Source organism: Aotus nancymaae, unplaced genomic scaffold (genome assembly GCF_030222135.1).
Source record: "Aotus nancymaae isolate 86718 unplaced genomic scaffold, 86718_ANA_hifiasm-v0.15.2.pri h1tg000029l, whole genome shotgun sequence".
NCBI lineage: Eukaryota > Metazoa > Chordata > Mammalia > Primates > Aotidae > Aotus > Aotus nancymaae.
This window is the reverse complement of record NW_026988442.1, coordinates 13,041,724-13,064,307: the sequence shown is the minus strand read 5'-3', so window position 1 is coordinate 13,064,307 and position 22,584 is coordinate 13,041,724. Positions and strand designations below refer to the sequence as shown.

At 45.9% G+C, this 22,584-nt stretch overlaps 1 protein-coding gene across 1 annotated transcript; it reads right to left on the bottom strand.

Annotated features, from left to right (window-relative positions):
* Positions 1-5,217: 5,217 nt before the first annotated feature.
* Positions 5,218-16,001, bottom strand: BPIFA3 (BPI fold containing family A member 3). The gene is made up of 7 exons (XM_021665824.2): positions 15,878-16,001; positions 9,371-9,521; positions 8,875-8,982; positions 8,064-8,213; positions 6,651-6,735; positions 5,843-5,912; positions 5,218-5,297 (listed from the first exon to the last, which is right to left on the bottom strand). Exons 1-7 carry the CDS (start codon positions 15,999-16,001, stop codon positions 5,218-5,220), a joined length of 768 nt encoding a protein of 255 aa, XP_021521499.2.
* Positions 16,002-22,584: the final 6,583 nt, after the last annotated feature.

Here is a 22,584-nt window from a genome sequence, read left to right as displayed (position 1 = left end):
TGCTTCAGGCAAGCTTTCCTTGCCTTTGCGATTAATCTTTGTATTTGCATGTAAAGTGCAAAAAAAAAAAATACTAATGATAAACAACCTTTTGTGAGACAGTAAAGCTTTATGCCACTTGTAACAAGCCTGTGGGGAAACTGAGGCCAGGGAGAGCAGTGACCCGCCCGGAGTCACCTCAGCTGGGAAGAGGTGAAGTCAGACTGTCATCTGGGCTTCAGTGCTTACTTCAAGTGCAAGTTTGCAGCACAGTTTTCAGTTCTGTAAGCACCTTCTCATCTTCCCTGGAGCCCTCCTGTTGGCAGAATGCTTCTCCCCAACTCTTTTTTTTCCTTTTGACACAGTCTCGCTCTGTCGCCCAGGCTGAAGTGTGGTGGCGCCATCACAGTTCACTACAGCCCCAATCTCCCGAGCTCAGGTGATCCTTTCACTTCAGCCTTCTGGGAAGATGGGACTATAGGTGTGCACAATCACACCCAACTAATTTTGATGTTTTCTGTAGAGACAGGGTTTGCCATGTTGCATAGGCTGGCCTGAACTCCGGGGCTAGAGTGATCTACCTGTCTTGGCCTCCCAAAGTGCTGGAATCATAGGTGTGAGCCACCGTGCACAGGCTTAAAAAAATTTTATTGTAGTAAGGACACTTCACATGAGATCCACAGTTTTTTTTTTTTTTTAACAGAGTCTTTCTTTCCCTTTCTCTCCTTCTCTTTCTCTCTCCCCCTTCCTTCCTTCCTTTTTCTCTCCCTTCCTTCCCTCCCTCCTTCCTTCCTTCCTTCCCTCCCTCCCTCCCTCCCTCCCTTCCTTCCTTCCTTCCTTCCTTCCAACAGTCTTGCTCTGTCTCCCAGGCTGGAGTGCAGTGGCATCATCTCAGCTCAATGCAACTTCTGCCTCTTGGGCTCAAGTGATTCTCATGCCTCAGCCTCCCGGGTAGCTGGGATTATAGCTGTGTACCACCACGCCCAACTAATTTTTGTATTAATATTTTTAGTAGAGATGGGGTTTCACCATGTTGATCAGACTGGTCTCAAACTCCTGACCTCAGGTGATCCACCCACCTCAGCCTCCCCAGAGTGCTGGGATTACAGGCATGAGCCACCGCACCTGGCCTTAACGAAGTTTTAAGTGTACAGTACAGCACTGTTAACTCTAAGCATGATGTGTATGACAGATCTCCAGGACTGATTTGCTGCACCCTCTCTTTGAGCCTCAGTTTCCTTGCTTATGTCACAGAGCTAACGACATCCACCTCCTAAGGCTGCGGGAGGGCTGCAATTTGGGGAAACACATGAAGCTCCCAGCCCAATGTGGCTCAGAGTCAGTGCCTAGTAGTGGGAGGGCACGGAAGTTAAAAGGCACAGAAGGGCAGAGCCTGGACTGAGGTTCTGAACATTTGGGGCTGAATTTGGGCCTTAAACCATCCCCTAGTGTGGACCCCAGTATCCTAATAGAAGTCCATTGTCCAACAAGCCCTTCGGGAAGGAAATGTAAGGAGTCCATGTTCTGTGAACCTTAAAATGAAAACAGAATGCCAGAAACCCAAGGAGGTCCCTACGGGAAGCCCTGTGCCAGCGCAGGAGGGGTCAGGAGGAAGGCAGACAAAAGCCGCCTTCACCCATGAACCAGGCAGCCTTGTTGGGGACCAGGCCTGGCCCTCCTGTGTTTGCTCTTTGAATCATGAGCAGGAAGAACCCCACAAGCTCAAGGCTGGCAAGAGGAATGCTAGCGTTTAGGGTTGCAAATCCCCGGTGAAGCATTTCGGATTAGGGAGCTTGAATTGAAAGATGGAGACGTGAGATTCTCCTGCCCTATTCTCATCTCTGAGCTGTTGACATTTCCTTATTTGAACTTTTCTCATATTTCATCAGTTCCCCCGTGTGTGTGTGTGTGTGTGTGTGTGTGTGTGTGTGTGTGTGTGGTGGGGTGGGGGGTCTTGGAAGGAAGGAAGGGAAGACCGGGAGGGAGGATTCACAGTGGTTGAGCGTGTGAGCTCTAGAGCTGGCTGCCCGAGTGCAGTCAGTGTGACCATTTCCGTGCTGTGTGACCTCGGACAAGTGACTTTATTTCTCCGAGCCTCAGGGTTCTCATGTATGAAGTGGGCTGAAATTTTGTGTCTGGTGGGATTGCTGGGAGGCATTGACAAGATGCTGAATGTAAGCTCCGAGCACCAAGAAGCTCTGTGTATACCAAGTGCTTAACGTGTGTGTGACTGTGATTAATACGTGTGTGTTATTTCCCCTTGATTTCTCAGGATGCTTTCTCAATTCTTGGTTGGAGAAGAGTGGGAATCCATATTTAATAATTGAATAGTCAACAGTCAAATAGTTAACAATGGATTAAATGACATTTTATTTTTATTTTTATTTTTTTGAGACAGAGTTTCACTCTGTTGCCCAGAGTGGAGTGTGGTGGAACGATCTTGGCTCACTGAACCTCCGCCTCCCAGGTTCAAGCGATTCTCCTGCCTCAGCTTCCCGAGTAGCTGGAATTGCAGGCACCTGCCACCATGCCTGGCTGATTTTTGTATTTTTAGTAGAGACAGGGTTTCACCATGTTGGCCAGTCTGGTCTCAAACTCCTGAGCTCAAATGATCCACCTGCCTTGTCCTCCCAAAGTGCTGAGATTACAGGTGTGAGCCACTGTGCCTGGCTGGATTAAATTGCATTTAATAAGCATTTCTCATAAACACATCACATGTGAAATATTGCAAATGGTTTTTCATGGCTTTACTCCTTATAAGCATCCTGCGTTGTAAATACATATATGTACTTTTTGGAGAGACAGGGTCTTGCTCTATCACTCAGGCTGGAGTGCCATGTTACAATCATGGCTCAATATAACCTTGAACTCCTAGGCTCAAGCAATCATCCTGCCTCAGCCTCCCAAGTAGCTGGGACTGCAGATGGGTGCCACTACCTAAAGCTAATTTTTCAAGCTTTTTATAGACATAGGGTCTTGGTGTGTTGTCACAGCTGATCTCGAACTCCTGGCCTCAAGCAATCCTCCAGCCTCAGCCTCCCAAAGTGTTGGGATTACAGGCGTGAGCTATCACAACCAACCAATATTTTTATTGTCAAAATTGTTAAAATACATTACACATAAGAAAAATGCACATATGTAAATATCTCAATGAGCTTTTAGAAACCAAACATCCCTTCCCATAACCAGCACCCAGATCAGGACACAGAACGCTATGAGCTCTCCAGAAACTTCCTTCAATGCCCTCTTAGCATCTAACCTTTGCCCCAAGGTAACCACTATCTTATCTCTAGCAGCATGGATTAGTTTTGCTATTTTTGAACTCACGTAAATGGGAGATGCAACATGTGCCCTTTTTCTTTCATGGAACATCTGTTTATGAGATTCATCCATTTGGCTGTGTACAATTGTAGGTCATTTCCATCACTATGGAGATTCCGGTGGGTGCTCATCCCACAAGATATCTTCCCATTCTATTTTTCATTCTTTGATGGGCCCTGGGGGGATGTTGAGTTTGGGATTCTGATGAACGTTGCTGCTATGAGCTTCCTTGCCTTTTGCTACACACGTGCATGTATTTTTGTTTTTTTTTTAAATATATTTTAACCTATTTTTTATTATACAAAATGTGTAAGAGAACAAATAGTGGTGAAATGTTAAGTTCTCAACTTTCATAATGAAGTAGTTTAAGATGCATTCTGAATGTCAACAAGTAAAAGGTTTCAACACTTTTATTCAACCATTTAAGTAGCATAAATTTCAATGCAACAGAAGGCCATGGAAAATCAACACTACTGTATTATTTGTGCTTAAGTATTAATTGCTTGAGGACATAAAATGTTAATATTCTTTACCTTTACACTAGCCAACTGAAGTGGAAAATTGAGATAATTCCCACAAGGAGAAATCACATTTGCTTCAATTATGTGGATACTTCAGATGAAAATAACTTTTATGTCATAATTACCTACATCATTCAACTTTATATCTTGATGCAACTTTGGTATGTCAGTTCCAATGATGGGGAATTTAAAAAAAATACAATATGTTGTACTTTACGGAGATTTATGTTCTAAAATTAAGTCCAAAAATCTTAGGTATCAAAAGACATGCTTTCTTATTGGACGAAATAAGGTAACTGTTTCAAAATTATCGTAATAAGGTATAAGCCAGTGATGACTTATAATATGAGTAAGCATCTCAAAGACAGTCTTAAAAATTGATTCTTTTGAAGGTCACTGTTGAAATACCTAATGCAACCAGATCAAAATTTGGAAGTAAATATCAGCAGTTCCTGCCAGCACATGTGGTTTAAAGATTTCTTACACAAGGAAACATGTTACACAGCTTTATAAGGGCATAATTATAATTTAGAACACACAGTGATCTAAAACCCTAACCTGCTGAGAATACAGTAGGTAGTGGAATTGCTGAGCTGTGAAGCAAGCCTATGTTTAACTTTAGGAGATGCTTTTTAAAGTGATGGTAGAATTAATCTCCCACCAGCAGCATGGAAGGGCTCCTGTTGCTCCACATCTCACAAGGTTTCTATTCCCATTTTGCAAATGATGAAGACCGAAAGGCAACATGCTTTGTCCCAAACACAGCTAGTGAATCCTAAGACTAGACTTCATCCACTCATTGGGCCACAAATAAGCACGCACTCTGTGCCAGCTGTATGCTGGGGCTGGGATTCATGGGTCGCCATGCTGCGTGGCACTTACACCCTCATGGAACTGCTGGTTGGGCTGAATTGAAGGTGAGCTCACATGTGTTTGGTGTCCACGTTTTTGCTTTTCCACCCTCCCACCCTTTCTCTACACCCCCTCGGAGCCCAGCAATATTCTTGACACATATTAGGTGCTCAGTAAATGTGGAATGGATAAATGAGAGAATGAGAAATCTCAACAGGCCCCCCTCTCTGCATCGAGAACAAAGCCATAGATGGGCTTCTAGCTGCAAAATAGAGGCCAAGAGTGTTTTGTTTTTTTTCTCTGGTATTTCTGGGCTGATGAGCAACTGTAGGGATATTTGCTCTCAGGAAACTACTTCATTAGGTCTGACTTCTAGACCTAAGATCCAGGGCCCAGGCAGGAGGGACCTCTGCACCCTTCAGAGCTAGAGTTTATTGTGGGAAAGAATGGGATGTCCAATGGGCTAAAGGCTTTAGGATAGCAGAAACCCCACTCTAAGGGAGACTTGAGGTCCCAAGATGTGGACTCTCCTGACTAGCAGTATTCAGCTGGGGGACTCTCCAGCCTGGCATGCGGAGGGTTGGCTGGATCTGTGGTGGGTTGGTTCACGAGCAGCCTCCTGTTCTGTAAAGAGAAGAGGTAGCATCTGTCAGCAGCGTGCCCACCTCCCAACTCCTGCACTGAAGGGAAACCCTTATCCATCCATCCATGGTGACCAAGGGCAGGTGCCAGCAGCATTCATGTGAAAACCCTCCCCAAATGATGCTGAATTTATTTGCTTCTCGGTGTCTTCACTTCACTAGTCTATGAACTCTATATGGGCAGGGACTGTAACTGTTTATCTGTAACTGGAGTAGAGATGGTCTCAGGTTTGGGGTGGGGCCAGTGCTCCCTACTGGATTGGGTGGAGATCTTGGGAGAAGCTAGAATCTCTGATAACCTGAAGACTTCAGTGACTTGGCAGGGCACAGCCTGCTTGGTAGGGGTGCCTTCTGCTGTCCTAGCTCTCTTGGGGGACAGTGTGGCCATCGTAACATGGTCACCTCTAAAGTATTCTCACAGCATATGCAGACACGCCCCTTAATAGGCCTCCCTGGGGGCTCCAGGGCCGGGGGTACCTCTTTCAGCCACATGCCAGTCCTAAGGATTTCTCACTTGATGCACCAGACTCTCATCCATGAGGCTTTTCAACAGTTTCACATCCAGCTGCTCGAGGATTTCCCTGATTAGAGGACATACCTGGACCATCCGCAAAGAGAGAAGGATCAGATTCGGAACTGGAAAAGGAACACTGAAGTGCCTGTGGCTGGAAGCTTCAACTCCATGGGATTTTTCCAATAGGGAGCGTGGCCAGAGCGGCTCCCTTGTAGTGAGTGCCGACTACCTGCTCTATGTCCTGCACAACACTTCCATGCTCTGCCCCCCAAATCCTCACCATATAAGATAAGGACTGTGGTGGTTCCCATGCTATAGGTGGGAATATTGAGGCTTAGGGAGGCAAAGTCTCATGCTCAAGGTTAGGCTGGTAAAACTCATGGCCAAACTGAAACTTTATTTATTTATTTATTTTCACTTGAATGATTGTTTCTTTTGCTGTGCAGAAGCTCTGGAGTTTAGTTAGATCCCATTTGTCTATTTTGGCTTTTGTTGCCAATGCTTTTGGTGTTTTAGTCATGAAGTCCTTGCCTATGCCTATGTCCTGAATGGTTTTGCCCAGGTTTTCTTCTAGGGTTTTTATGGTGTTAGGTCTCATGTTTAAGTCTTTAATCCATCTGGAGTTAATTTTAGTGTAAGGTGTCAGGAAGGGGTCCAGTTTCTGCTTTCTGCACATGGCTAGCCAGCCAAACTGAAACTTTAAATTGAGATTTTTCAAACTCTAAAACCCAGTGTTGAAAATCCTTCTCTAAATTGCCAGTGGATACACCCTGACCCTCAGACTCAAGGACGCTCAAGGTGCCAAGTTTTTTCTTAATTTACCTGACTCTCTACCAGGTGTGGGAGAACTTTTTCCAGGTTCTCTGTGAAGTTGTGGAGGAAATGTTTCATCTTTGGTGGGATAGCCCTAGAAAGAAAGGTAGATGCACAGAACAGAACAGAGAAATGAAGGCCAGGAAGGATATGTTCAGCACACCTTCCACAGTCTTTTAATCATCACTCAGCCCTACGCCAGAGTATCATTGTCAGTGATACGCAAAGGGGTAGCTTGGACCTTGCCCAAGGTCACACAGCTAATAAATGCTGGTTATACTAGAATCATGGCAATAGAGCACCCGGTTCCAGTCTTTGCCCTACACTTTTCCGCCATGAGCGTCTGGTACAATCTAGGTACTCAATGAATATCTGATGAACAAATGAATAGACATCCACTGAGGTCTTCATGGCTTCCAGGATTCTGGAATTACAGAGATTAATCAGGCACAAATCTTGCCTTCAAGGAAATTACAGTCAGTTGAAATTGAAGGACTTGGTCAACCAGTCTATGGAGCTTTATTAAAGCTGCATATTGTGTCCTGTTCACCATTGTATCCCTAGCATCAGGCATGGTGCTGACCTACAGTAGGTTTTTGGGAAATACATGAATGAATGAGGGATAAGGAGGAGCTTCAGAGAAGATGGGAAGGGCATTCTAGGCAAGAGGATCAGCGTGTGCAAAGGCACAGTGGTGTGGAAATGTATGGTGTGTGGTGGAGGGCAAAGGGCTGCAGAGTTGGCAGGGGAGAGGACAAGCAGAGCCTTGAGTGAAATTTGGGAGTTGCTCTTTATCCAGAGGGCACTGGGAACCACTGGAGGCTTTGGAGCAGGGGCTTGGGCATGGCCAGATTTCTGTGTTAGAAATTTGTTTATTTCTGCTGCAGGATTATTTCTGCTGCAGGGTGGAGAATGGAGTGCAGGAAGGGAGATCTGAGCCAGAAAAAGTCAGGAGGAAAGTTATTTCTGTTGCAGGGTGGAGAATGGAGTGCAGGAGCGGAGGTCTGAGCCAGAAAAAGCCAGGAGGAAAGTTATTTCTGTTGCAGGGTGGAGAACGGAGTGCAGGAGGGGAGGTCTGAGCCAGAAAAAGCCAGGAGGAGGCTCCTGCAGTGCTCCAGGTAGTGGAGTAGGAGCTGGAGCGGTGGCTGTACGGATGGAGATGAAAGAGAGAAGCTGAGGGCTGCTGGGAAGTCATTGATGGGAACTGGTGATGATGGGCCTGAGGAGTGAGGAGGAAGAAGAATCTGGCTTCTGGGAGGGTGGCAGGGCTGTCACAGATGGGGACAGAGGAGGAGGAACAGATCCTGGGGGAAGGATGAGATCTGTTTTGGACTCATCTAGGAGATGGTGGGGAAGTGACGCTGCAGCTAGGGCTTGTCAGGAAGGAGGCCCAGCTCTGGGGAGGGGCAGCCAGGGTCTTACTCGGTGAGGACGGTCATGTGGACACTGCTGGGCTCTGCATGGCATTTGCCTATCATGAGATCCCTCCGGCCAAACTCGTCTTTCTCCAGCCAGAATTCCGCAATGATGCTCATGTGTGCACACACCTTTATGATGTTGTTATCAAAGGGCCTGTAGATGAAAAAGAGGGAGGAGGAAGGGCAAGAGGAGAAGGTAGAGAAAAAGTCGAAATCTCCATGTTGGCAAAGACGGGCATTGTTCACTGTCAGGGCTTCCCCTGGCACCCTGAGTCCTTTCAACAAACTAGGCACAGTTAAATCCTGAAGTCAGTGATGAAAGAGAAAATGACTGTGGCCAGAGTGACTTTGAAAATCCCTTAAATAGGCCTCTGGAAATTTAAACATTGAGGGTTAGTCTCTGCTTTAAAAATCTTTCCTGTTTAGCTGCATCCTCCCTTTCTTGGGGGCAGTGGATGTCAAAGGACAATTTGAAGAGGAGGATAGTGAGCAGGGGCGATGAGATGATTATAGCATTCTCCCTTTCTTTCTTTAATAGAGCCCAGTGTAGTGAACTCTCATAGATTTCAATGAGCAAATGACTTCCCTCCACTGACAAATGATTGTCATCCATATTTCAGGTGAAGAAACCAAGGCTCAGAGAGGTGAAATGACTTGCCCAAGGTCACACAGCAAGTGGCTTTGGAAGCCAGGATTTGAATTTACATTGAGATCAGAAAGATCTAGATTTCCCAAGCTGCCAAATTTCCCCCCAGCTCCCAGGTTCCCTGCAAGGAGGGCCAGCACCTCTCAGATACTGCTTCTGTATGACTCACAGTCTCAATTCAAGGTCAAGTTCAAGTGAGATGTTTGCCGAGAACCACTCCTTATGGAAAGACATCTGGATCCCATCATAGTCCAGCCGAATGTTGGTGATGTTGATGCTGCACAAGGAAAGTGCAGAGGCCCCTCAAGGGTGAGGGACCTCAGGACAGGTAAGGCTTCCTGCTGGGAAACAAGGCTGGCCTGTCTGTAAAGAGGGCCTGGCAATGGGATTTGGAATGTGATTCTTTTACAGATGCTCTGAAGGCAAGAGCCAGGTGCAGAAGCCCTGCGAGCTGCCCCACAGTGGCCCTGACAGTGCCACACAGTTTTGATTTGTACAACTGGGTCCCCACTCTTTCTCATATGGGTCTTCTACCTTCTCTTCTTTCAATCTTCCTACCTTCCCTTTTCACAGACCTTGCACCTCCCCACCCCGCGTCAGCTCTACCCTTCAACCTAGAGCTCTATAATGAGTCCCAGGGCCAGGGATGGAACTCAGGGTCTCACCTGCTCTCTTGCTGCTGCTGGAATTTCATGCCGCTGATTAGCCAGCCCACCATCCCTGGGGCTACTTGTGTCGAGGCATTCAGTCTGCCTCCAAAGTGGATGTTCTGGATTCGGCTCTCTGCGTTGTGCTTTATGAGGCCCTGGGCAATAACTGGAAATGCACAAGGATCACTGACTTTGCACAATGTCATGGTAAAGGTTGGGGGCTTGGGATTCAGAGACCTGGGTTATGGGCTGGTGCAAGCTCTGATTGCTTAGTGAGTAGTGCATGTCACCGCCACCCCATGGAGAGCCACCTTCTTCACTTATGAAATTATGCTTTGCAAGATTGATGTGAGAAATAAAGAAAAACACCTGCAGAGGGTCTGGCAGGCAACAGTTGCTCAAAGGCGGGTATTCTGGTTGGAAGTCCACCCAACACTGTATCTCAGTCTGGAGCACAGAGCTAACATATGGGATATAGATCGCAGTCAATGTTGGTTGAAGAGAAAAATAGGTGGGTAAGTATGGAGAGAATAGATGTAAATTGCTCCACAACATGTCTAGAATAAACTGCAGGACCCAGTGGAGCTTCCACCAGAAAAGAATAAATCTACCAAAGGAAGGGAGTTTTTAAAGCTCTGGAGATGCTTAAGTCCTGCCTATTTCATCTCTAGACCCTCCTGCCTGGGATGAGGACCCAGCCCTGATGAACCTCAGAGTGTACCACAGGGCACATTATTTCACTGGTTTGACCTGCCCTGAGATGAGATTCCACACTGAGAATTCTGGGTTACTGCAGAGCAGCAGAAACCATTGTCGTACCACATCCTCCTCCTGCAAGACAGCACCTTGGAGTTGCTTGATTCAGTCATGTTTGTTTCTGTTGCCTACAAACGAGAATGTGTCTGGAGTGGCAGATCTTGATTCAAATCCTGGCTCTGTCATCTCCCTGGGTCTTGGTTTCTTCATCTGTATAACAGGGGCAGTACCTCACAGGGTTTTTATGAGGAATATTAAAACCATTCATTCATTAGTTCATTCATTCATCCAACAAATATTTTTTGAGCGTCTACTGGGTGTCAGGCCCCAAACTGGGCACTGAGGACACAAACCAGTTTTATGTCTACTAGGAGAGATATATATTAAACAAATAGTTCTGAGGATAGAGTGAACCTATAGGTATGCCCAGAACTCTCAGTAGTTCTTGGTTCGTGATTATAGTGGTGCTTGGGAATTTGTGAGTAGCAGACACCAGTGGTTGCCAATCCAATATTCATCCACCCATCCATCCACTCATCCATCCATCCATCCATCCACCCATCCAGCCACTCATCCATCTGTCCATCCATCCATCTATCCATCCATCCACTCATCCATCTGTCCATCCATCCGTCCATCCATCCATCCACCCATCCATCCATCCATTATCCATCCATCTACTCATCCCTCTGTTCATCCATCCATCCATCCACTCATCCATCCATCCATCCATCCATCCATCCACTCATCCATCCATCCATCCATCCACCCATCCAGCCACTCATCCATCTGTCCATCCATCCACTCATCCATCTGTCCATCCAACCATCCATCCATTATCCATCCATCTACTCATCCCTCTGTCCATCCATCCATCCATCCATCCATCCATCCATCCATTTATCCATGTGTTCATTCTGTCCTCCTCATCTGAACCCAGATTTGATTCAAGTACTCCCTTAAATTTCTGGTCTAGATGAGGCCGTTGTTATCCAAGTCATCATGTGTACCTCACCCTCACTGACTCTTTTGGGTTGAAAGTTGGCACATGACCCATGTTGGCTCTATCAGACCAAACAGGAGATTTCATCTTTCATGTTTCAGGGAAAATTCCTTTCTCTTTTTCCTATTGGAAAGGGGCAAGACAGCCTATAGCGCCAATGGCCATGGGTCACCATTTTCCTACCACACTGGGAACCAGCATGAGGATGAAACTGTGATGAGAGCAGAGCTGAGAAATGGGCAAAATCTAGTCTGGACGTGAGCTTTGAACTCGTGAATGAACCAAACCTGGAGCTTGTCCTACCTCTGACTTTCAGTCATGTAAAATGATGACTTTTTTATTGTGTAAGCCAGGTTGAGTTGGCTTTTCTGTTGCCTGCAGCTAAGCACTCTAACTGATATTATAATTTCACTGCCTTGATTCTACCTGAGATCAGGTCCTGTGCTGAGAACTCTGGGTTACTGCCGAGCAGCTGCTACGGGTCATAGCAATAAACATATGCAGAGTCAAAGCAATTTTCACATACTTTGCATCATTTAAGTTTGAAAAGCAGCTTCATGAACTAATATTCTAACTGCACTCATTGCATAAATGAGGTTACCTGAACTCAGAGTTGTACACCAATATATTCGATAACCTCATTCAAACAGATACATTTATGACAAACCACCACATGCCAAGTTTTGATGAGGAAAAATGGAAAACATTCATAACCAAAGAAATTAAGAAATTTCTTAATAAATAAAAATGGTGATTGAAGATCTCATTCCCCAGGAGCTTCTGACCTAGAAGGCTTTATGCAAGAGTTTTATCAAACTTTTATGAAGAGAAAACTGTGAAAGAAAATAGGAAAACGGAAAGATGTTAAATTCATTCTCTGAGGTTAGTATAACTTTCCTAGCCTCAAGGACAGTACCAAGAAAAGAAAGTTACGTATTAGATTTATGTATGAAAAGTTTGCTAAGATCCTAAACAAATTATTGGCTAATGAAATCTTGCCAGGCGCAGTGGCTCACGCCTGTAATCCCAACACTTTGGGAGGCCGAGGCAGGTGGATCACCTGAGGTCAGTAGTTCAAGACCAGCCTAGCCAACATGGCAAAACTGTCTCTACTAAAAATACATAAATCATCTGAGCATGGTGGTGGGGGCACCTGTAATCTCAGCTACTCACGAGGCTGAGGCGGGAGAATTATTTGAACACAAGAGAGGAGGTTGCAGTGAGCTGAGATCATGCCACTGCACTCCAGCGTGGGTGACAGAGCAAGACGACTCCATCTCAAAAGAAGAAGAAGAAGAAATCTAATAGTACGTTATAAAAATATTTATTTTAGAAGTGTTAGGAAAGTTCAACAGCAGAAAAATCTATTAATACAATTTATCATTTAGTAGATTCGAGGAAAAAAGTGATTAACTTTTAGATGCAGAGAAACATTTGTTAAAGGTCAATACTGACATGATTAAGAAAAATTTATAAAACTATGGACATAAGGAACAGACTTAATATGATAAAAACTATATTCCAAAAACCTACAGAACATATACTTGGAAGAGAATCCTAGATTCATTTCCATTCCTGTAGAAGGCTCTGGCTACAATGCAAGATAAGAAAAAGGCATGGGAAGTGTAAGGTTTAGAAGAGAAGAGATTAAGCTCTTACTATTTACAGACAATATAATCCTCTAGATAGAAAAACCTACAGAATAAATAAAACGATTAAACTATGAGAGGTCAGCAAGACTTTCGAATATCAGAAAAAGTCAACAGCTTTCCTCCCATCTGTACCTGCAATTCCAATTAGAAAATATAATAGAAAATTAGGTAGCATTTACTATGGCAATGAAAACTGTAAATTCTCTAGGAATCATGTTAACAAATCATGCTCAACACATTGATAGGACTTTAAAATTATATTATGGGAGGTATAGTAAAATCTGAATAAATGTAAAGATACACTAAATTTATGATTGGGAAGTCTAAAATATCAACTGTCTTTAAATTAACAAATTAATTTTAAGAGACAGGATCTTACATTGTTGCCCAGGCTGGAGTGCAGTGGTACAGTTATAACTCACTGCAATCTCAAACTCCTGGGCACAAGTGATCCTCTCACCTCAGCCTCCCAAGTAGCTGGGACAAAAAGCATGTGCCACCATGCCTGGCTAATTTTCTAATTTTATTTTTGTAGAGACAAGATCTTGATATGTTGCCCAGACTGGTCTTAAACACCTAGGCTCAAGTGATCTCCTACCTCAGCCTCTTAAAGTGCTAGGGAGCCACCATGCCCTGAATTTTTTTTTTTTTTTTTTTTTTTTTTTTAGATGGCGTCTCACTCTGTCGCCCAGGCTGGAGTGCAGTGGTGCGATCTCAGCTCACTGCAGTCTCTGCCTACCGGGTTCAAGCAATTCTCCCACTTTAGCCTCCCAAGTAGCTGGGATTACAGGCATCCACCACCACGCCTGGCTCATTTTTGTATTTTCAGTAGAGATGAGGTTTCACCATCTTGGCCAGGCTGATCTTGAAATCCTGACCTCATGTTCCATCTGCCTTGGCCTCCAAAGTGCTGGGATTACAGGCATGAGCCACTGCGCCCCGCCCAGATGAATTTTTTAATGGAATGTAACACACTCTAAAATTCATTTGTAAGAACACAGGTCTGTAAGATAAAACAGCATTTCGCAAAGATGTTGTATTTACAATATTGTGTTAGTGGTGTTAAACAGATGTACAGACACAGCATAGGAGCTCAGAAGTGAATCCTCATTTTTTGGAATTTGATTATTTAATACATGAGTTTGGGAAACTGACTCATATGGAGAGAAGTGAAGATGAATCTCTGCCTTACGTACACAGACATACAAAAAGATGGCCTCTAGATGGGTTAAAATCTTAAATGTGAAAGGTAAAACCATAAAGCTATTAGAAAAAAACAAAGTAGAATATGTCTGGGGTAGGAGCAAGGTCTTAAGCCTCTCCAAACACAAACTATAAAAAAACATATTGATGAGTTTGAAAATATTCCTGTTCAGTGAAGGACCTATAAAGTGAGTAGATGACACTTTGGGAGAAATACTCACAATGCATAAGTCTGACAAAGGGCTAATGTCAAGAATTAAGTAATGTCTCTTCAGATCAAAGAGGATTAAAAAACAGAAAAGCAAATTTAAAAAATGGACAAAAGATAAGAATAGGGAATTCAAAGAAGTCAAAACGGGGCCAGGCACAGTGGCTTACACCTGTAATCCCAGCACTTTGGGAGGCCAAGGTGGGTAGATCACTTGAAGTCAGGGGTTCAAGACCACCTGGCCAACAAGATGAAACCCCATCTCCACTAAAAATATAAAAATTAGCTGGGCATGGTGACACGCACCTGTAATCTCAGCTACTCAGAAGGCTGAGGCAGGAGAATCTCTTGAACCTGGGAGGCAGACGTTGCAGTGAGCCAAGATAGTGCCACTGTACTGCAGTCTGGGTGACAGAGCAAGACTCTGTCTCAAAAAAAAAAAAAAAACAGTCAAAATGGTTAACAAAATTTTAAGACGCTCAAACATCCCACTCATCAGATAAAGTCAAACTAAAACAAGTAGTTATCACTCAACTACACATCAATATGGCAAAAAAAAAAAAAAAAAAATGCGTCATAGACCAAATTGTGTCCTCTCCTTCCCCAATGCAACTGTCTTTGGAGATAGGGTCTTTAAGGAGCTAATTAAGGTTAAAAGAGGTAATTAGGGTGTGGCCCTAAACTGGTGAGATTGGTGTCCTTATAAGAAGAAGAAACAGAAGAGATCTGTTTCTCTGCATGGGTGGAGAAAAGGCCGTATGGAGACATCGAGAAGCTGTCCTTCTGCAAGCCAGCGAGAGTCCTCACCAGAAACCAACCCTATTTGCATCTTGATCTTGGACTTCCAGCCTCAAGAACGGCAAGAAAATGAATGTGTGTTGTTTAATTTCCAGTCTGTGGTATCTTGTGAGGGCACCCCTAGCTGACTGATACAGCTGAGTACTCCGCAGTGCTGGGGAACATGGGGAGACAGGTATGCTCATTTCTTACTGGAGCATGTGTAGACCACACAGCCATTCCAGAGAGGATTCTGGCAGTTTTGGTTAAACTGAGTTTACCTCTATCCTAGGACCCAGACACTCTCTTTCTGGGTATATCCCAGAGGAATTCTCCCATAGGCGTGACAGGGACATGTGCAAGGAAGTTCATCTCAGTGTAGATTATAATCATGGAGAGTTAGAGGCAACCTGTATGTCCATCCACAGGAGAACAGCCAAATTTACTGAGGTGGATGAATCTTATGTCTCTTTCTGCACCAGCTGAAGCAACATACATGTCAACAGCATAGTGTTGAGTGAAACCATTAAAACAAAACAGAATGGGATATATATGGCAGTATAATTTATGCAAATTAAAATGCTGTACACGCAAGGACACGGGCATATTTAAATACATCCATTAAACACACTGCAGTGCCTGCCAAGGCAGTAAGGATTTGGGAGTGAGAAAAAGGGATAAAGGGGGAAAATAAGAAAATAAAACAAAATGGGGACTTTGCAGTTATTTGTGCCAATGATGGTGTGCTCTAACTTGGCATATGATCAACACAACCTCAATTTTCTGTACTTCAGGTCTGAGAAAAAAAGGAGAGGGTAACTGACTAACCTGAAGTCACATAGCAGGTTAGTGGTGACCCCAGATGACGCCTTCCCACCTCCCCAACCCCGTGGGCAGCAGACAGAGCCCGGGGCTTAACTTACTTCTTGCCAGGGTGGATTTGCTGTCTGTGTGGGCCTGGGCCAGGCCAGACCAAGGCTGCTTGTTCAGGGTCAAGGGCAAGGCCAGCAAGCCGAGGAGGATGAGGAGCCTCCAGAGGGGATGCATCGTAGGGTCTGGGACCTGCAGATGTCAAGAGTGTCAGATGGGGCCTGGGTAGATGGCTTTGAGAGTGGCAGTCTGGAAGGATGGGCTCATGGTTTTCTGTAGGAAGATGATATCAGAGTTAGCCACTAGCATGCTCCAGTGCTGGAGCATGGAAGCTGGCACCAGGGCCTGCTCATATTGGGAGAGCAGTAGGTGGAACCCTGTGGGGAGGCCAGGGCTCCAGAGGGGGGCCTTGTTGCTTGGAGACGCTCACCAGAGTCTACTGTTGGGTCATCCAACAGGAGTGCTCTCCCAGACCCTGCCACAGGCTGGATGTTGGTGACTCTTTAGTGAACCAATGAATTTATGACACATGAGTGAGGATGGCTAACCCCAGGCTCTCCAATTGGACTATGACTTTCTTAAGGGCAAGACCAACCATTTCAATCACGATACTTGCTTGCCAGAAATTGAGGGCTAATGAATGTTGTTGAATGACTAAATGACTGAATTGATGAGTGGAGATGGCTGATCTCTGAATCTCCTCCAAATTATGAGTTTCTTGAGGACAGGGTGTGAGACTAATTAACCCTCATGTCTGTGGTGCCTCCCATGTTTGCCAAATGGTAAGTACTAGTGAACATTTGTTAATGGTACAAATAAATGAATGACTGGGTGGATGGATCTTATCTTTCTGGATAAGATTTACAAGAAAGAAACAGTCTTGAAGCCAAGGCAACAGATTGACCTTGGAGCCCCGGGGTTGGGATTCAGAGAGAATTCAGTTTAAGTCCCCCATCCTCACCATCTCAAGAAATGGTGCCAAGTCCATCTAGTTTTTCCAGTCCCAGCCCACGGAGTTGCCCTTGCCTCCGCTTTTCCCATCTCCCACAACCCGCCTGTCAGGAGGTCCTGCTGACACTGACAGAACATGATCACGTCTAACAACCACTCCTCAGCCACCATCAGCTTGGTCAAATTATTGCCAGTGTGTCCAGACTGCTTTCCCTGCTTTTTTTTTTTTTTGAGACAGTCTCGCTCTGTCACCCACACTGGAGTGCAATGGCACGATCTCGGCTTACTGCAATATCTGCCTCCCGGGTTTAGGCAATTCTTCTGCCTCAGCCTCCCAAGTAGCTGGGACTACAGGCGTGTGCCACCACACTGAGCTAATTTTTGTGTTTTTAGTAGAGACGGGGTTTCACCATATTGACCAGGCTGGTCTTGAACTCCTGACCTTGTGATCCACCCACCTCAGCCTCCCAAAGTGCTGGGATTACAGGTGTGAGCCCAGCCTGGTTTTCCAGCTTTTAACCATGCCCACCTGCAATCTCTTCCACACAGCAGCCTAAAGAGTCATTTTAAAATGTACGGTAGACCATGCCACTCCTCTGCTCAAAACCCTCCAGAGTTTCCTACCGCATACAGAACAAAAGCCACATTCCATGCAATGCCTCCCAGGCCCAGGAGGGTTCCTGCATCCTCTTAGACCGCACTCTCTTGCCCCACTCTCTTGCCCACTCTCTTGCAACAGAGTCCCTGCCCCACTCTCTTGCCCACTCCACTGCAGCGGCACAGGTCTCGGGGGTCTGGGCCCCACCATTCCATTGCAGCGAGCTCTGAGACAAAGCCATTTGTCACTGTCCCTGTGCTGTTTCCTCATGCTGTGGGGGATGTGGAGGGTCCCACGTGAATGAAGGATGGGCATGTCCTTTTCGAATTTCACAGAAGCCTTGGGGCCAATCTTGGGCAATTCACTCTGGTTTTGTAAGAGATAGTACTGAGAAAGCCTTGGTTCAGGGTGTTGGCTTTCCCCATTTGAGGTCCTTTCTCCCAGTTCATGCTTCCTTTGGAGATGTTTGTAGAATATCACTTACTTAGAAATGTATCTTTCTATCCTTCCCGATCTTATGTAAGTGATTGGAATTCTGGTATTTTTTTGTCAAGAAAACAGAGAAGAGTAGGCATTGTCGGGGGGAACAAATCTGTTGTCTTTGGCTCTTTGGACATCTTAACATGGGGTGGGGGCTGTCGGTCCTGCTTCATCACATGCTGTGAGTCTCAGGGCAGCAGAGCCTAATGAAAGGACAACATGGAGGGTGTGGATTTTCAGAGCTTGATGCATGACAAGAGAGAATAGATTTGGAGGGATGAGAGGGTCCTGCTCAGGGGCTGGGGACTGGATTTGGAGCCAACTTGGCGCAGGGTCACATGCTGGTCCAGAGCATGTGCTTCAGGGTCATGAAGACAAGGGTTCAATTCCTGACTCTGCCTCTTGGCAAACTCAGCTCCCAGGTCTGTAAAAGGATCACAGTGCAGACCTCAGAGCTGTAGTGAGGATTAAAGCAAATTGTGCTTAGGCCAGCGCTCAAAACCATGTTATTATCATGATCCTCCTCCTTGTCCTTACCCCTCTGAGCCTTCCTCACCTGTGAACCAGGGAAGCTGGTGGTGTCAGTGACATGGAGCATGAGAGCCCCTGAGACCATTCCTGGGACACGTGTGCAGTGAATGCAGGAGCCACCTCTATCGAGTACTTTCATGAATGAAAGCATCAGAAGACAGGCGGGAATGACAGGGAGGCTGAGATGGCAGCAGGGGTGTGATGGTCCTGGAGTGAGCTTGAGCGTGGCTGAGTGCCAGGAGCCACGGGCTCCGGGGTTCCCACAGAGAGTAGTCAGGCAGGGTCCTTGTCCTCCTGGAGCTCACATACCAGTGGGGAGACAGACAGTCTTCAACCATCCTTGCAATTGAGCATAGGATTATGAAGTATGGCCCAGCGGTGAAGGAGGTGGGAGGTACTGTGGGAGGGCACAGTGAGGCCCCCTGGCCAATGGAGGAAAAGGGATGTCAGAGAAAAGAGCTCCCTGAGGAGGCGAAGTTTGAGCTGACATTCAAGGGAAAATGCCCACGTTGGCTGAGCACCCCACCCTGGTGTTCTCAGGGAGGACGATGGTGGAGTGAGAACCGATCCTTCATAAGCAACTACCTGGAGGTTGGCTGGGCTGGTGTTTCTCGCTGGGACCCGTTCCCTGTGCTAAGCCTGCTCTGTGGTCTCATTCCATTCTCACGCCACACAGGTGAGGAGACGGGGACCCAGAGAAACCCAGTGGCTGCCTGAGCTCCCAGCCAGGAAGAGGCTGAGCTGGCATCCCAGCAGGCTCTCTTGCCTTCCCCAGAACTGCCTCAGACACTGTTTTCTTTAGACACTGGTGCTGTGGGACACCACAGAGCTCACACGTTAGCAGCCTCCTTCACTAGTCCAAATAGATTTCCTTAAAACAAGCTTTTTACCTTCTTGGGGGACATTTTGAAAATGCATTGGAAACTTTGGTTTGTCTTTTAGAAAAAAAAAATGCACTTGGCTAAAAAATGTTGCACACGGTACTAGGATTGCCATGGACCTCTTAAGGCATGCCCATGGGTTCAGTGCTAAAACCCTTGCTTTCCTGGGAAATTGGCTTCAAGGAGTTTGACTTTGAAAAAAAATTCGTTTGTCCATCCACCCAACCATTATTTCTTGTGGACCGACCGTGTGCCAGGCACTGTGCTTGACTGTAGGGAGTAACAGTCACCCTACTCCCCAGCAGCTTACCATCTGATGAGGGAGGGAAGGTGAAAGAAACAAGAAATCAAATAACTACAAATTGTATTAAGGGGAAAAAAGCGTAGTGTGAGATTGGAAATAGCAAGGAGGCCACATTAAACCAGGGTCAGGGAAGGTCTCAGGTGACATTTGAGCAGAGCTCAGGAGGAGAGGAGGAGATGGAGCCAGGCTTGAGTATAAACTTGTGAAAGGGGAGCCAGGCAGAGGGAAGCATGAGGGCAAAGGCCCTCAGGTGGGAAAGGGCTCCGCGGGTTGGAGGAAGAAAGGAAGACAGTAGTGGCTGGATCTACGGGGTGAGAAGTCTGTACCCATGTCCCCAGGGAGAGGCCCTGGCTCACACCCCCGGCTGCAGGAAGGGGCTGTCCAATGGGACAAGGTAGCAGGAACCTCTCCTGACAGAAGTCTGGGCCAAGTAGGCTTAGGCACACCTGCGATCTCCAATGGCCAATTGGGGTGACCACTTCCCTTCCTTAGGGCTCTAAGAAAACTCCAGGCCCCCAGCAAAAGCAGAGGTCCCCAAACTCCAGGGGACAGCAGAGGAAGCAGAGGCATTAAATGCAGATTCCTGAATCTGATTTAGTAGGGGGTGGGGGGAGGTGCTGGGAGCTGCCTTCAGGATGAACATCTTAGGGAGATGATGCAGGGGGTTCAGTCCATACTTTGAGAATTACTCTTCTAAGGAATGGAATTAATTATTAATCTAGTCATTCATTGATTCCATTCTTTATAGATATATTTATATATATATATATGTGTGTATATATATATAAACACATATATGTTTAACATACAACATACATATGCTTAACAGGTATAGAGGACTAGGGGCTGGAACTTTAACCCAAAGGTGAATTTCCTTAAAATGGCAGGGGAGGAGAGAGTGGGGACCATTTCTGAATGGCATATCGAGTTTGACAAAGGAAGAGCTGACCTCTCCTGCGTTCTGAGGGTGGCCTGGATAAGGCAAAGGGAAAATGGAAAAGCTGGAATTTCCAGGGGAGCATCACCGAACTTTGGAGGGAGAGATGGGCTTGTAAAAATGTAGATTCTTAGGTCACCATTGATGAATTGAGTCAGTTTCTGGAGGGGCATCCTGGGAATACGTGTCTGGACGATTCTGATACACACGATGTGTGACGATCACTTAGCCGCAATAACAACAGTGATACTGGCTAACAGTTATTGAGTGCTGACTGAGCTCCAGGGGCAAGCTAAGTGCTTCACCCGTAATGACTTACTGAATTCTCAACACAACCCTTTGCACTAGGTACTGTTATTATTGGCCTCCTTTTGCAGAGGCACAGGGATGCTAAGTAAAATCCCCAGATCCACTCAGCTGGGGAGCAGTGTGGATGGGATGGGAACCAGGTAGCTAAGCCTGCAGGAGGAAACCCAGAGGAGCTGTTGATCATTCCCCACCAGCTGCTCCATTCCACACCCCATTCTGCTGCCCAACATGATCCTCAGCCCCCCTTCCCCAGCCACAGGCATTGCAAGGAAAGGCAGGAAGAATAATAAGGGCAGACCCATGTTGAGCCCTGACTCTGGAGTCACTTGTCCAGGGACACACAGCTGATAAATGTTGAGTTAGGATTTGAACTTGGGCCACCTGGCTGTGATAGGCTCTACCTTGTTTCTGGATAAATTCACTTACAGCCCTTGCCCTTCCTCCCGGAGTCTGCAACCCTATTCTGTCCAGATGCATTTCCTCTTATATTCTAAAGAGGCCACTAAGACTCCGTGGGACACACGTGGCAAACAGCAAAATTTTCAGTGAGTTGATCCACTAGATGGGCTGAAGACTGCAGGTCTCACCATAACCATGAACACTCTGGACCACAAGGGGGCAGGAACTGACCTGCCAAGCCCTGGGGCTTATCCAGCAGGGATGTTCTCAGGAAAGGAGGAAGGCAGGTCATTAAGGATAACCAGCCAGGCAGAGCCTCATTTGACCTTAAATGTCAGCCAGTAGGGAAGATGAAATGGGCATGGGCCCTTCTTTTAAAAATGCACATTCAATCTGTTTGATAATTAATTTTTTTCTTCAAGCAACTTGGCTTCTTTTCTGCTTCCTGCTGCCTTTCTCAAATGGACTAAACTTGCTTTCTCTCTTCTTTCATTTTCAACTTTTGGATCCCAGTCCCCCTTTTATGAATTTTCTCCAACATGTGTCACTGAATATTTGCTCATTTTGCTTTAGCTGATCCTAAATTCTCATGGTTGCTGGAGATAGATGCAGCACTAAATTTCTTCATCTGGATCCTCTGGGAATTGGGGAACCGTCTTTGGGAGAGGGATTGTGTGCCTCTGAGAATGACATTCTCCATGCTATTGTGCAGTGTGTGGCAGCTCCCAGGAGGGAACATTTATTTATCAGGGAGTTGGCAGGTTTCATTGAGCCTCTCCATGTCCCAAGCAGTGAACAGGGCAGATAAAAGTCCAGCTCAGTTTTCAGCCCTGAGGTTGGAACAAGCTGAGCGGGCAGCACAAGAAAGTCAATGTGACCAAGCAAGTGAGACAAGGGGAGAGTTGTGGGGATGGGGTCAGGAACATGCATGTGAACACATCCAGTGTGCCCACAGGCCCAGTGAGGACCCAGACTTTCATTCTAAGGCAGACATAGGTTTGAGTCCTGACTCTCTTATTCTTAGAGGTGCAGCTTACACATGTCACTGCACCTCTCTGAGCATCAGTTTTCTCACCTATTCAAGAGAAAACAACAGTTACTTCCTAGGTTTATCATGATAATTAAATTAGAATAATACTTTGGGGGAGGAAGCCAGATTGTTAAAAAAAAAAAAAAAAAATGATGGCCCCAGTGGCTCATGCCTGTAATCCCAGCACTTTGGGAGGCTGAGATGGGTGGATCACTTGAGTCCAAGAGTTCAAGACCAGGCTGGCCAACATGGTGAAACCCCATCTCTACTAAAAATACAAAAATTTGCTGCAAATTCCTGAATCTGATGGCATGGTGGCACACACCTGTAGTCTGAGCTA

Bases quoted from the DNA above. Each gene is read 5' to 3' on its own strand.
- BPIFA3 (XM_021665824.2), bottom strand. From the start codon at position 16,001: ATGCATCCCCTCTGGAGGCTCCTCATCCTCCTCGGCTTGCTGGCCTTG. The intron at 9,522-15,877 runs GTAAGTTAAGCC...GTGCATTTCCAG, and splicing joins CAAATCCACCCTGGCAAGAA to TTATTGCCCAGGGCCTCATA. The intron at 5,298-5,842 runs GTCTGGTGCATC...TTCTCTTTACAG, and splicing joins GAAAAGCCTCATGGATGAGA to AACAGGAGGCTGCTCGTGAA.